The sequence below is a fragment of the Lagopus leucura genome, unplaced genomic scaffold (assembly GCF_019238085.1).
Source record: "Lagopus leucura isolate 7727_CA_CO unplaced genomic scaffold, USGS_WTPT01 Super-Scaffold_100002, whole genome shotgun sequence".
Taxonomy (NCBI): Eukaryota; Metazoa; Chordata; class Aves; order Galliformes; family Phasianidae; genus Lagopus; species Lagopus leucura.
Window position 1 is genome coordinate 42,106,658 of NW_024962263.1, and position 12,436 is coordinate 42,119,093.

Sequence of the window (12,436 nt, forward strand, 5' to 3'; positions counted from 1 at the left end):
AAGTTTTTCTGCTCTGCAGCAGAGGTGATGGAGCAAGCAGCTGTGGGGTGCTTGGCTGCTGAGCATCTCTACACTTTTAGTGCAAACAGGCTCATGGGCACAGCACCCTTTGTTACAGTATCTCATCATACAAGAAGATAATCAAAATACGTGTAAAAACTGGCTTAATTTTAAAATACATGCAGTACATCAGTACTAAATATATACATATCTTGTGTAGACAGGCAATTTTACATTATTATGAAAGCATAGCGACCTAGAAATGTTCCTGAAGGGTACTCTAATTAATTTTTATACCCTAGTTTTGACTAAACTGTTGTTACTTCAGTCTAGTAAAGAAAGTCTGACAAATACTAAAGATAGCTGTATTGTATTTCCTTTTAGTATTTTTCATTAAGTACTGCTTTCCAACAACTAAAAGAAGAAAGAAATTACGAAGAATATCATATAGTTAGTACTTATACAAGCTTGCATCTTCAAAGCTGGGATTCTGAAAGCAGCCACTTTTTACTCCGTATCTGGAATCACATCAATCAGTTCAACTGAAATGACATCCAGCCACGGGTAGATCGCCAAGTGACTTTATGAACAGTAACTTTACTTCCATATGCCATGGAAATGCACCACTATTTCTGCTTAAACATATAAATTCTCTAAGTATCATTTAAAAGACAAGGAATATCCATCAGTTCTTGAAAATATTGGGATCAATAAGCTAACACCATTTGCTCAGTCACATTTCTTCCACATATACTTTTATCTCCTATCAATTTTACAGCAGCAGAAAAGAGGATTCAAAATACTGGGGAAAAACACTAATGACAAAAATCCAGGTCACAATCTACTCTATTACTTTGGAGCAGCTGAATCCCAAATTAATATCACCTCTACCCTTTCCTTATTTTTTTCTTCATATAATACATCTTTGTATCTTTCTCAAGTCAGAGGTCAGCACTATCAATTATAACATCCAAAATAGAAGCCAAGACTGCTATGCAACACAACAAATCACACCATCTTATTTAATGACAAGACATGATGTCAGTCACCCAAGAAAGCAGTCTTCTTCTAAAATTTATCTGCTAACTGTGACATAACCTTTGCTGTTACAGAGGTTCTCTTTCCACTTTATCTACAAATTTGATAAACCTGACATTGAAAAAAGGAAAAATAAACTTTATCCAAAACAAACAAAACTATTACAAGCTTGAGATATATATATAAAATAATAATAAAGAGAAGCCAACCTGTCTTTCCAAACATACACTAACAAGAGCAGAGCATAATGAAAGGAAAAATGTTCAGTGGAATATTGCATACCCAATAGTAAAAGTTGCTCACTACAGCACTCTACTCTGATTACTTTAAGGCATAAACAAGTATGATTTGATCCACAAAACACTGTGGCACTGAAGGTTTATTTCAAACTCATCCTGGCTATCAGAAGCTAAGATGTTATACTTAGAAATATTCAGTCATACTTCCTGCAGCGTTCTGGTTTAACATGATTGCAAAATAACCTTTGTTTTCAACTCTAGAGCAATGCTTGCAACTTTCGAATCACTTCTAAGTACTCACCAGCACATTTTGTTCTTGTTTTGAGAGCTGGCCCGGGAGATCCAGTTCCTCCTTCGCCTGGTCTTGTAAGTAACACGCTGATCTCATACTCAGTGTCAGGATCCAGGTGTCCAATCTTATAGCTCGTGGAGTCCACAGGTTGTATGTCATACCAGCTTCCACTTGAAGTTCGATACTCAACTTCCCTTTGAATAATGGGTCCGTCTCCATTGATAGAATTGGCATTCAACTGTATCCACAAGTAAGTTGCACCAACTGAGGACAGCTGAGGTGGAGCAATAGGAACTGGTGGCTCTGAAACACAGTAAGTCACAAGAAGCAGCTGTGATTATACAGGTATTTTTTTCTAGATTCTAAAATATTCAAACAATGGATTTTACACTATATTAGAGCTGAAGACTGCATAAAAATGCAGCTACAAAGAAACTGTTATTACAGATTATCTTACTTGTTTTCCTTAAATTGCAATATGCAAAATCTTCTCCTTAAGCAACTAGAGATTTTAACCTGAAGCTTATGGTCTATGCTGCATAACTTCATACTGTGTGTGCTTTGAGTTCTCCTATTCACTTGATATTAAATGGTATCTTTTAACTTTCAATTTAAAATGAAAGCTGACCTCATGTTTCCTTATCAAAATACAATTCTTACCGGATGTTAATATGAAGCCTACTCAGAAATAACATTTTAAAGTTAAAATATGTATTTTAGTCTATTCTTAAACATAATAGTGACTTCTGTCTGAAAACAAAATTAATTATTTTCATTATTTTTCATGGACTGCAATAACCAGTCTTCAGAATTCTGTGCAAGCACAATAAATGCAGTATTTTTTAAGTTCTATATCCTGGTTAAGCAGAAAGAGCTTCTAAATGAGAGCTGGGGGAATTCTCAAGTCTACTATTTCATGTAATGGCTTATTTCCACTAACACACAGAAGAAACATTCTGTCTCACTAAGGAAGCATACATGTGATCTTAAGATAGTCTGCATTCAAAAGACATTATAAGTTAAAATTTTAAAACTTCTTTTAATTATTATATAATGGACATCTTATTTCAAATTAAGACTACAGAAATAATTTGCAGGCATCATTTCTTTTTAAAGCTAAATAACACATTTACTTTTTCCCTACTGATTAACCACAGAATTACTCTGCTGTCTCAAGCATCGCATCTGCATAAAATTCCCTTTTCCAATGGTTAAATACATTCAAGTAGAATGAAATCAAGCTGTTGAAATAAGGCAGTGTTTGGTCCAATATTCTTAACATATCTATCAGCAAACACTGCCTCCTTCTTAAGGCTATGAAGAATACTTAATGAAAGCAGAGCATTTGTCTTTTCTAAGCTGTAGATTCAGATTTATCCTCCTCTGCTAACCACTTCCCCAAATGTTGAGCTACAGGTAGTCAAACAGAAAAGAAGAACAATTTATACATTTCATCATTCTCCCAAGAACTTTGAAGCCAGACTTAAAGCAAAGAACATAAAAGAATTAAGTGCAGGGGAGAAAGGAACTCTGGAAATAAGAACTACTATTTCCCAATACATAGCAGACATCTATTTTAACAAACACTTAATTGCCCTACAGATGCCACTTTCTTTTTTTTTTTTCCCCCACTAACAGAAAAAGCATTCAATTCACAGAGCATGGAGTATTCTGAAGATCACCTATGATCTTCACAGAACAGTGGTGTTTCTAATTAGCGCTGTATATTTTTACATAAACTTTAATCTGTGCAACCTGCTAGCAATTGCTGAAACATGACATCACAAAGTTGCAAACACTACACGTTTTCATCTTAATAAAATTAATTGATTACCATCAAGAAGAACACAATACAGTTGGCAACAATCTGAAATGTTTCCAAAGATGTCTACTAATTATGACTGACTGGAATAGAGATAATGATGGATTAAATATGCACTGCACAGAGGCAAAAGGAATCTTGTTTACTTTTTCAGATCACTAAGGAAAACACTGTTACAAGCCAGTAGCAATGTATGGCAAACCGATGCCAGCTTTTGGTTCAACACATATTGCAGCTTCCTTGAAAACAGAGCTCCTGAAGTAAGAAACGATGGCTTCATACAATGACAGTGTGCCTGTGCCTGGAAACCATTCTCACTTGACACAAAATGATTTAGCATCAATTTAAATCATTAGGCTGTTTTGTGAACCAAGACATGAAATGGAACTTTTATAGAGCATCCTAAGGCATTTACTTAGCCATGCTGAAAGAACAGTTAATTACTTTCAAGTTTCAAATGCTACTAAAGGCTGCTGAAGTTCCATTCAAAATGCAAACTCAGGAGTTAGGTTGCTAAGGTTAGTGGTTACACCAATTCATTCCAAGTATTACAAGCACTTGCAGTAGTATTTTATCATCTTTTTATCCCTTGGGGTATGTTTTTCATTCCTTTGTGGCCAAAGTGCAAAAGGTTAATTCAAGTTGCATGATTTCAGCAAAGCTTGCGTTGGGTATAGTTTATTTAATACTGGAAGTGTAGTTTAATACTACAAGTTGTCCTTTTATTGGAGATCAAAGTTACATAGAATGAACCTTTCACTATAAATAGGATGTTCCTCATTAAGTGACTGCTTAAAAACATGACCGTACACTTTCATACAAATGGTGTAATATCAAATACAAAGAGCTGGTTCTTCCTTTAGTCAGAATTAGTATTTTTTTAAGGATGCTGAAAAATTTGAATCACATAGAAAAAGTACCAGAATGCATCATCACCACCTTTCAAAGAAAACACTTTCACTGATGGCCACTGAGGCAGTGTCAAATAAATACCATTGAAAATTGTTTTCCAATTAGTTTCTTTATAAACATGGTTTGATGGACCTGTCTCTCTGTAACCATGTACAATCAGGGAAAAATTTCAACTGATTGCTGAAGGTGGAAGATTACAGCAATAGCACTTAAATATGATAGTTTAGTTTAAAGAGTTCTTGTAGATCTCTTTTGTAACAGAAGAACAGATGTAAATAAAGCCATTCAATAAATCCTTTAAAGATAAGTTTTAAAGAGATATTAACTAAGAAAAAAAAAAAAAGAAGTTTATTCATAAGTTTCCAGAAATTCAATGCTTTTCACACTTTGGACAGACAAGTGATCTGTTCTTGAATTTTGAGATCAATGTCAATGGGCAAAATCCTTTATAGAAATAAAATACTGGCCACCTTACAAAAAGCCAGATGCGTCAAAAGTCCAATGACTGCAGACACACAAAATGTTTTAGGCAGATCCTTTTAACGTCACCCTACACTGACTCAATCAATTACAGTAAGAAAAAAAGACAAAGCCTTATGATAAGGAACAGCCTCTCTCGTACAGAGGATAGAAAACTAAGCCATGATGCACAGAAATAATTTTTTCTTATGCACTTCTACATTAGTTGCAAACATCCTTGTAAGAGCAGCTCTTTTATTTACATTGCTCTGTGCTTTAAATTATACAGAACTTCCAAACATTTTCTGCAAGATCCTAACATCTTTGTGTTTTGCAGTCCTTTTAAAATTTTAATAGGAAGGGGAAAGATATCACACTGAGATGCCAGTGGAGATAATGTAAATCTCAGAGATTTAACTGATTTATAAAACACACAAAAATAGGCAGTTATTGTCTGGGGCCCAGAAGAACTCCCTTGAAATATGGGAAAATCTACTCTGGTAGTAGCAGTAATTTTATTTATTTTTGAAGTAAGAAATGTGGAGAATAGAGCCATGCTACATTTCGAGGAAAGAAATGTCTATCCTGCAAGCTAATTTTAATTCAAGTGACTGTTAGAGAATGACACGATAATCCCACGCAATATTATTTAGCACATAATGAGTACATGATGTAAATGATGGTAAAACAGGACATCAATCATCTCTGATGCTATTTCCACATTAATAACTTATTACATAATTACAATTCTTATTAAACTAATAATTGCCTTGAAATCAACTAAATCAGCTTTATGTATACAACTATACATACACAACTACATGTGTAGTTATGATTACCTATATATGAGCATACAGATTGCTGTGCTCATCTTCTGACCAAGCAAACTATACTGGTCAGTTGGAAACAGTGGAGAGCAATGCCACTTTGCAGCACTCAATTGTAAGGTAACACGTTTTCCCATTGAGAAAACAGAAAAGCAGTGATTTTGAAACAACACAATTCTTTGCATAGTACTTGTTCAAAAAAAGTCTTTATGTAACTCCTACCAAAGTATTTAATTATAAAAAAGAATATTGAAATTAAACAACATCTTATAAGCAGTGCGATGAATAACGTTAATACATTTTATATTATTCTTTTTTTTGAGAACATTTCAGATGAAAACTTGACCAGAACTAGTACTCTAATGCTATTAAAATTACTTTTAAATTCATCATTTTCGAAAATGTCATTGTTATAATTTATTTTGAAACATTACAGAATGTTTCAGCACCCTTACACAATACAGTTTGCAGGTACTATCTGATTAGGTGGACATTCATAAATAGCCTGCAAAACTGTGTATTGATATTATTCTCCATCCTTAATAAGGCACAGATTGTTCTTTTCCCCACATGTGTTTCTCCCAAACCCAATCACTCCGATCACCATCTGTCTGTTTTAAGCCAGCAGCACCTCAACCTTTACTGCTCTCACTTCATCCTCATCAGCCAACCTGATCAGCCTGAAGCCATCCACCCTTTCTGTACTTCCACTTGCCTTCCACTCTGCCTTCTTTTTTTTTTTCCTCTCTCTCTCTCCATACTGTGGTCACCATCTTCACATTCCAAATATCTCTGAATTCCCATTCTGATTCGTTGCTTGTTTACTTAGGCTGTACCTAAAAGCTGTGTCTGCTCTTATTCTTCTAACCAAGCTTCTCCCTAACATCTGCTGTTCCCTCCTGCACTTCCATTCTAGGGCTTTCCAGCCAATTTCCTTTTCCTCTGCCTCTGCCTCCAGCACTCCTACACACATATACATGCTTACACACAAGCACACACAAGAATTTACATGTCTATATAAGCATGGATAGATATCTCTGTTCCATCGTTAGTTTTCTCTCTCTCCTCCTAGTACTCAGTACTCATGTAGCCCCAATTTTCATTTACCTCCCTCCTCAAAATACCTCTCAGTTTGCCATTCTTTTCAGTCCCAATTCTAACAACCTCATCTAAGTGTGCAGCTCCTTGCTCTTGCATCACTTGTGACCCTTATCATGCACATTTTTGCTTTACAGTACAACTTTAGGGAGGTGGAGATCTGCACACCAAAAGCATGGGAGTGGTAAGCTACCAACTTCGGATTCACGTGCCTGGATTCAGCTCAACCCAGAGGAGCTCAGATCACGACCAGCATTTAAATTTCATCCACAGTATATAGAATGTGAGGGGTAGAAGAGAACTCAGAGAAGTATCCATTGCACATATCTAAATGGATCCATGGATTCCATTTTTGTTTGCTTTTGTTTGTAGATTGTAAATTGATGCAACTTGAAAGAATGTATTTACAAGAGTGAAAAAACAGGAATATTCTTGATACAATTGCCCTCCTGAAAAATCCTTAGTTCTTGCTTCAAAGCCCAGTGTCTTCAATGCTGTCCTATGGATTTTTTGCTAAAACAGCTGAACTATCTCAACCATTTTGTTTGGACACTTTCTCAAAACCTTCAGGCTGAGACACAAACCTATATTGAAAAATATCATCCTAAAGTCAGTTTGCCAAAATTATGAGCATCTGAAAGTAGTACTTCATGACAGGTAAATAACAGTAAAAAGAAATTGTTTTTTTTTTTTTAAATAATAGTACAGGCAAACTGATGGATCCAGAATGAAAGATTCATTAGCAAAAGAGAAAACAGATCTACGCATCTGTGTGTATCTAATGTAGGATAGCAGCCAATACCTCAGATAAGCAATTTCTAATATTTACTTCCCTTGTCCTGATCTCAAAATGACTTTGCCCTCCAGAATACAGACTTTGTTCTACGGGTTCAGATGATCACCAGTTCTGTTTCTGGTGTTAAATCTTTCATTTGAAAAGATGCAGACATTTAAGCTGCCAACATTACAGATGGCTACCTCTCTATGCCCTCACTTAAAAATCTAACAAAATTCCCTTTAACCAATTTGACACTTAGGTTTACCTTGTTTGAACTCAATAAGCAGTCTGAACTCTGTAATAATCTGGTGTCTGCTCAGACAAGCTCATTCTGTTCTTCTAAATCCAATCTGCATTGGATCTGCCCGCTATTAGAAAAATTCAACATGGGGACTCTACGTAGAAATCTAATTTACTTCAGCAAATACATTTAATCAATTCCACCTTACTATTTTCCTTTTGCTCAGTGTATGATTACTTTTATGTCACCTATTAGATATAAACTGCTGTTCTTTTTATAATAAGTGGGTGATCTGACAAGACCAATTTCATGTCTCCCATTAGATAAAGTGACATTTCAATCCAGTTCTCTGACAAACTTAGATGAGGATACTGTGTAGTTTGAACACATGCACAAGACAAAGCACTTGTCTTTTCAGCCTTTCCTATCAGAACAAACACTTGGGTAAAACTGAAAATTTCCTATTTGAGATTTATTTAAATAGAGCAATCAATGCTTTATTTCACCACTCTCTAAAGGACATAAGAGAACAGAAACAAGTTTTTTAAAAAATCCTTTTTTTTTTCCTTCACACTTAGAGCTCAGCTAATTGTTCACTGACAGGGGTTTTGCTCACTAAACAGACAATATTCATGTTTACAGTTCTTTAACAAGATAACATGGGATTAACTGACAGCTTTTTAATTGCTTTCCCCTCCTTCCCCTCATAGCAAATAAACCTTGTTAGAACCATATCTGTTCAGGTAAAAAAGAAAAAAAAAAAAAAGACATAAAAGAAGCTGGCAAATGTTCCTATGTATACATCATCCTCAAAATTAAGATTTAATTCCTATTCCTTTGTGATTTCAGGTTTGCTTTGCAATGTCTGATATTAAAATTCTTCCTGCTGATTTCAAAAGTTCTTGGATCTGGCCTCCAGTCTACGTGACATCGTATCAAGGCAACACTGCAGACTTTAAAGATGTTTACATAAGAAAGTATTCAGACTCCACATACAGGAAGTTCCTATTTAGTAGAACTATGCCTCCAATGAAGTACTGTGAACACTGTACAAAGTAGTAACCTACTCTACTGTGCACATGTCTTTAGGTCTCTATTTAAAGGCAAAGGCATTTTGGAAAAAAAAAAAAAAAAAACTATTTATTTGTTTATTTTCAATTTGTGTTACAAGTTTAGTGAAGAAAAGGAAAGACAGCACAATAAATGCGATGAGATTTAGAATACTGCATCCTGTTCTGAGCTCCCCAGTTCCAAAAAGACAGGGATCTCCTAGAAGGAGTCCAGTGGAGCACCACAAAGATATAAAGGGCCTGGAGCATCTCCCGTGTGAGGAAAGGCTGAGTAATCTGGCACTGTTCAGCCTGGGGAAAAAAAGACTGGGAAAGGATCTTATTAATGTTTATATATACCTGAAGGGAGGTGGGAGGCAAATGGATGAGCAAGGCTCTTTTTGGTCATGTGTAGCAATAGGACAAGGAGCAATGGCCTAAAACCTGAACACAGTAAGTTCTGAAACAACATGCAGAAGTACTCCTTTACGGTAAGAGTGATGGAGCACTGGAACAGGTTGCCGTGGAGAGGTTAGAGAGTCTCCTTCTATGGAGATATTCAAGATCTTGACCCTATTATAGGATACCAGCTTTAGAGAGGGGGTTGGACTTGCTGATCTCTTGAGGTCCCTTCTAACACCTGCACATTCAGTGATTCTGTGAGACGACTCTCTAACTACCAGGTTTGACTCTCCTATCAGCACAGCAATGTAATTCCAGGGAAATTCCACTTAGTCATCTTGGTTACCCCAATGCAAATGAGAAGAAAATTAGATTCTTCTTTTCCAACAAAGTGAGGGGAATAATTACATCACTGTTTCTACACATACTATTATTAAGCCATCAATAATTCCCAAGTAGACTAAACATTACATGCAATATTGGTATATGTATATTTCTCATTATTTATTGATGGTGATGATCTAAAATATATTTTGCTGCACTTAAATCAATCTATTAGATTTCAATTCTGCCAACTAACACTGCAGAAAAGCTGCTGAAAAAAATAGGAAATACAATTTCTTAATTATACACTATCAGAAAGAAAGCATATTTACTAATTAATAATTAGTTCCTAATGTGGCTATTTAACTATAGTCATCTAAGGTTTTACAGCACAATGCTTGATATGGGCCTTTTTAAGTCAGAAGGAATGACCTACAGGTGCTCTCATAGAAGCTCCAATACAGGCAACAGGGATTACCATAATTACTTTGCCACTCTACAAGTAGTTAATGGGATTACACCCTAAGGCTATCCAATTGCTCAGAGTGCTCAATGCAAATTTTCTGAAAGAATCTGGATAAACACAAGTGCTTTAATGATATGCTTCATAATTTCATCTACTGCACCACCAAAGGAGCACTAATAAGTTAAAGCACCCTAAATCAAAGAAATTGAGAACACTTAACTACTTTGGTTTTCTGTATCTCCTGTCATGAACGCAGTCAATCTTTTATCTGTCTCATTCAGTCTCATTTATCCCTCTGGTTTGCAATGCTGAAAAGTCTGAAAGATGCCTTATCATTCTTGGTAGGGTGCATACATTTCTTTCTTTCCTAAATTCTATATATCTCTTGCATCTTCTACTAGTGACTAATTACTCTCCAAGCTAACTAACCCATAATCCAAGCTTCTTCTTCATCAATAAACTAAAAAAAATTCCTAATCCCACATTTATTTTATAAACACTGTTCTAGGGATCCCATCTTTCTATTATTCCACTCCCCATTTTTTTCTTAAGTATATCTTCCCCCAAGTTTTATTTAATTGAAAAAACTCAAGCATACCTACAGCCTAACCATTAGCCTTCCTACTTTTCCGCCGTGAAAATTCTACTGTCCTCTTCTCTGCCTCACTTTCATTTTTCTTTTGTAACTTTTAAGTTTGATTATTTACTGTTCCTGCTGTTCTTCAAACTTCTCCTTTAATGCTTCTTTCTTGTATACTTACGTATACTTTCTATATTGTCTTCAGAGACAAGATCTATGATACATTTTCAGATATATAACACTTATTCCATACTTCGCTTATCAACCTACATATAAATTACCTGAACAAAAGCAGAAATAATTTGGGAAAAGGATCATATCATTTAAAAGGTCTGAAAAATTATACACTTCTATCAGCATGCAAAATTATTGAAGAGGTAGGGGAAATAAAGGAGTGAATCCAAGATCAACTAATAGTAAAGCTCCTTACACGGTCTACTTTTTGTGAGGAGAACCATCCTGAAGTATGTGCTGATTCTTTACTTATAAGACTGTGTCATAAGAAATGTATCTTAAATCAAAAGATAAAACCTATAGCAGAATTTGGAAAGCATAGTATCAAAAATACTACATAAGAATTAGATTCTTACTTGTGTTAGTCCTTCACCTATACACTTCTTTAATATCATTAGAACAGTTATATGTTCTTATAGCTGTAGAGCCAAAAGAAAAGAATACTATTCAACAAGGGACATGGTTTCTAAAGTGAGAGAATGCATAGTAGATGCAACTGTGTCCTTCCTAATTCATAGTGGAAAAATCCAGACCTTCAGTGGATTTAATTTCTGTCCTTGCCAACTTGGATCAGATTGTTCTCAGGGAGAGAAAAAGCCCTTCATCTCACTTTTTCTTTTTTAGGCCCAGAACTGACCAGAAAGGGAAGACATAGCACAGTAATGTGGCTCACCAGATTTGGTCCTAGAAAATATCTTTCTTTTTGCTCTAAAAGAACAAAAATAGCACTACATTCCTCCAAAATATTAGTGTAAAGTAAGAAACAAACAAAACCAATTAATATTAAGATATTGTTTTAGCACCATTTTCTACAAGGAAGGACATCCTTATGCCCGTTTTATTCACACATAAGAGTTTCCTGATGTTTTTTAAAAAATCTTTCTCCATATGTTGGAAAATGTTTTCTTTCATTGTAAAGTTTTCAGATTTTGAACTAAGTATAGTTTTTTAAATGTTATCTCCACCATGGAAGTAAATAGACAATATTAGATTCATATCTTCCAAAAAGTCTTATGCTCTGAAAACCAGAAATGCTGTCTGTACACTACATTTGAGAGAAATATTTAAATGAACAATCCTCAACTAACCAGTTAGCTCTGGTTTCTCCTGTCATTTCCTTGCTACAGCAGGATAAACTCCTACAATTTACATGAACAGCCTATCTATTGAACCTTTTATCAGTTGTAATGAACTATGGGTGACATCCTTAGTAAACTAGCAATTGCAGGTCCTCATTCAATACTCCAGCCACAAAATAGTGATCTGATTGTGAAATACCTTTCACTATTAGTTCTGCATAGTTCGATACTCCAACCCCTCCTTCTGTTCGAATCATGCAGCGATAGTTGCCAGCATCCCGCTTCGTGGCATTTACCACATTAAAAAGAGCTACAAATCGTCGAACATTGAACACTTTTATGTTCTTCAAAGGTGCATCCCTCACGTAAATACCCTAGGCAAAGAAACAAAAATAAAAAATATTGTTAGTCACACTTAAAATTAAAAAAAAAAAAAAAACACAATGCAAAAAAAAAAAAACCTGAAAAACAATTCTATTTCTCTTAAGCTTCCCAAGAGAGGAGGAAAGGTGAAGGCAGAAGTCTGCACTATTACTTTTACAGATGTTTACACTGTGTGAGATGCTATTGCCTTCCCATGTGAGTTAAAACATTCA

At 35.1% G+C, this 12,436-nt stretch overlaps 1 protein-coding gene across 9 annotated transcripts in view; it reads right to left on the reverse strand.

The window, feature by feature from the left end:
* The window catches only part of PTPRM (protein tyrosine phosphatase receptor type M), a 450,209-nt gene that overhangs the window by 266,611 nt on the left and 171,162 nt on the right, over nt 1–12,436 (reverse strand). For all 9 annotated transcript variants that reach the window (XM_042870343.1, XM_042870338.1, XM_042870337.1 and 6 more), the window contains exons 6-7: nt 12,040–12,214; nt 1,579–1,872 (exon numbers count right to left, since the gene is read on the reverse strand). In XM_042870343.1, the coding sequence (XP_042726277.1) occupies nt 1,579–1,872; nt 12,040–12,214 (469 nt within the window). The remainder of the gene's footprint in view (nt 1–1,578; nt 1,873–12,039; nt 12,215–12,436) is intronic.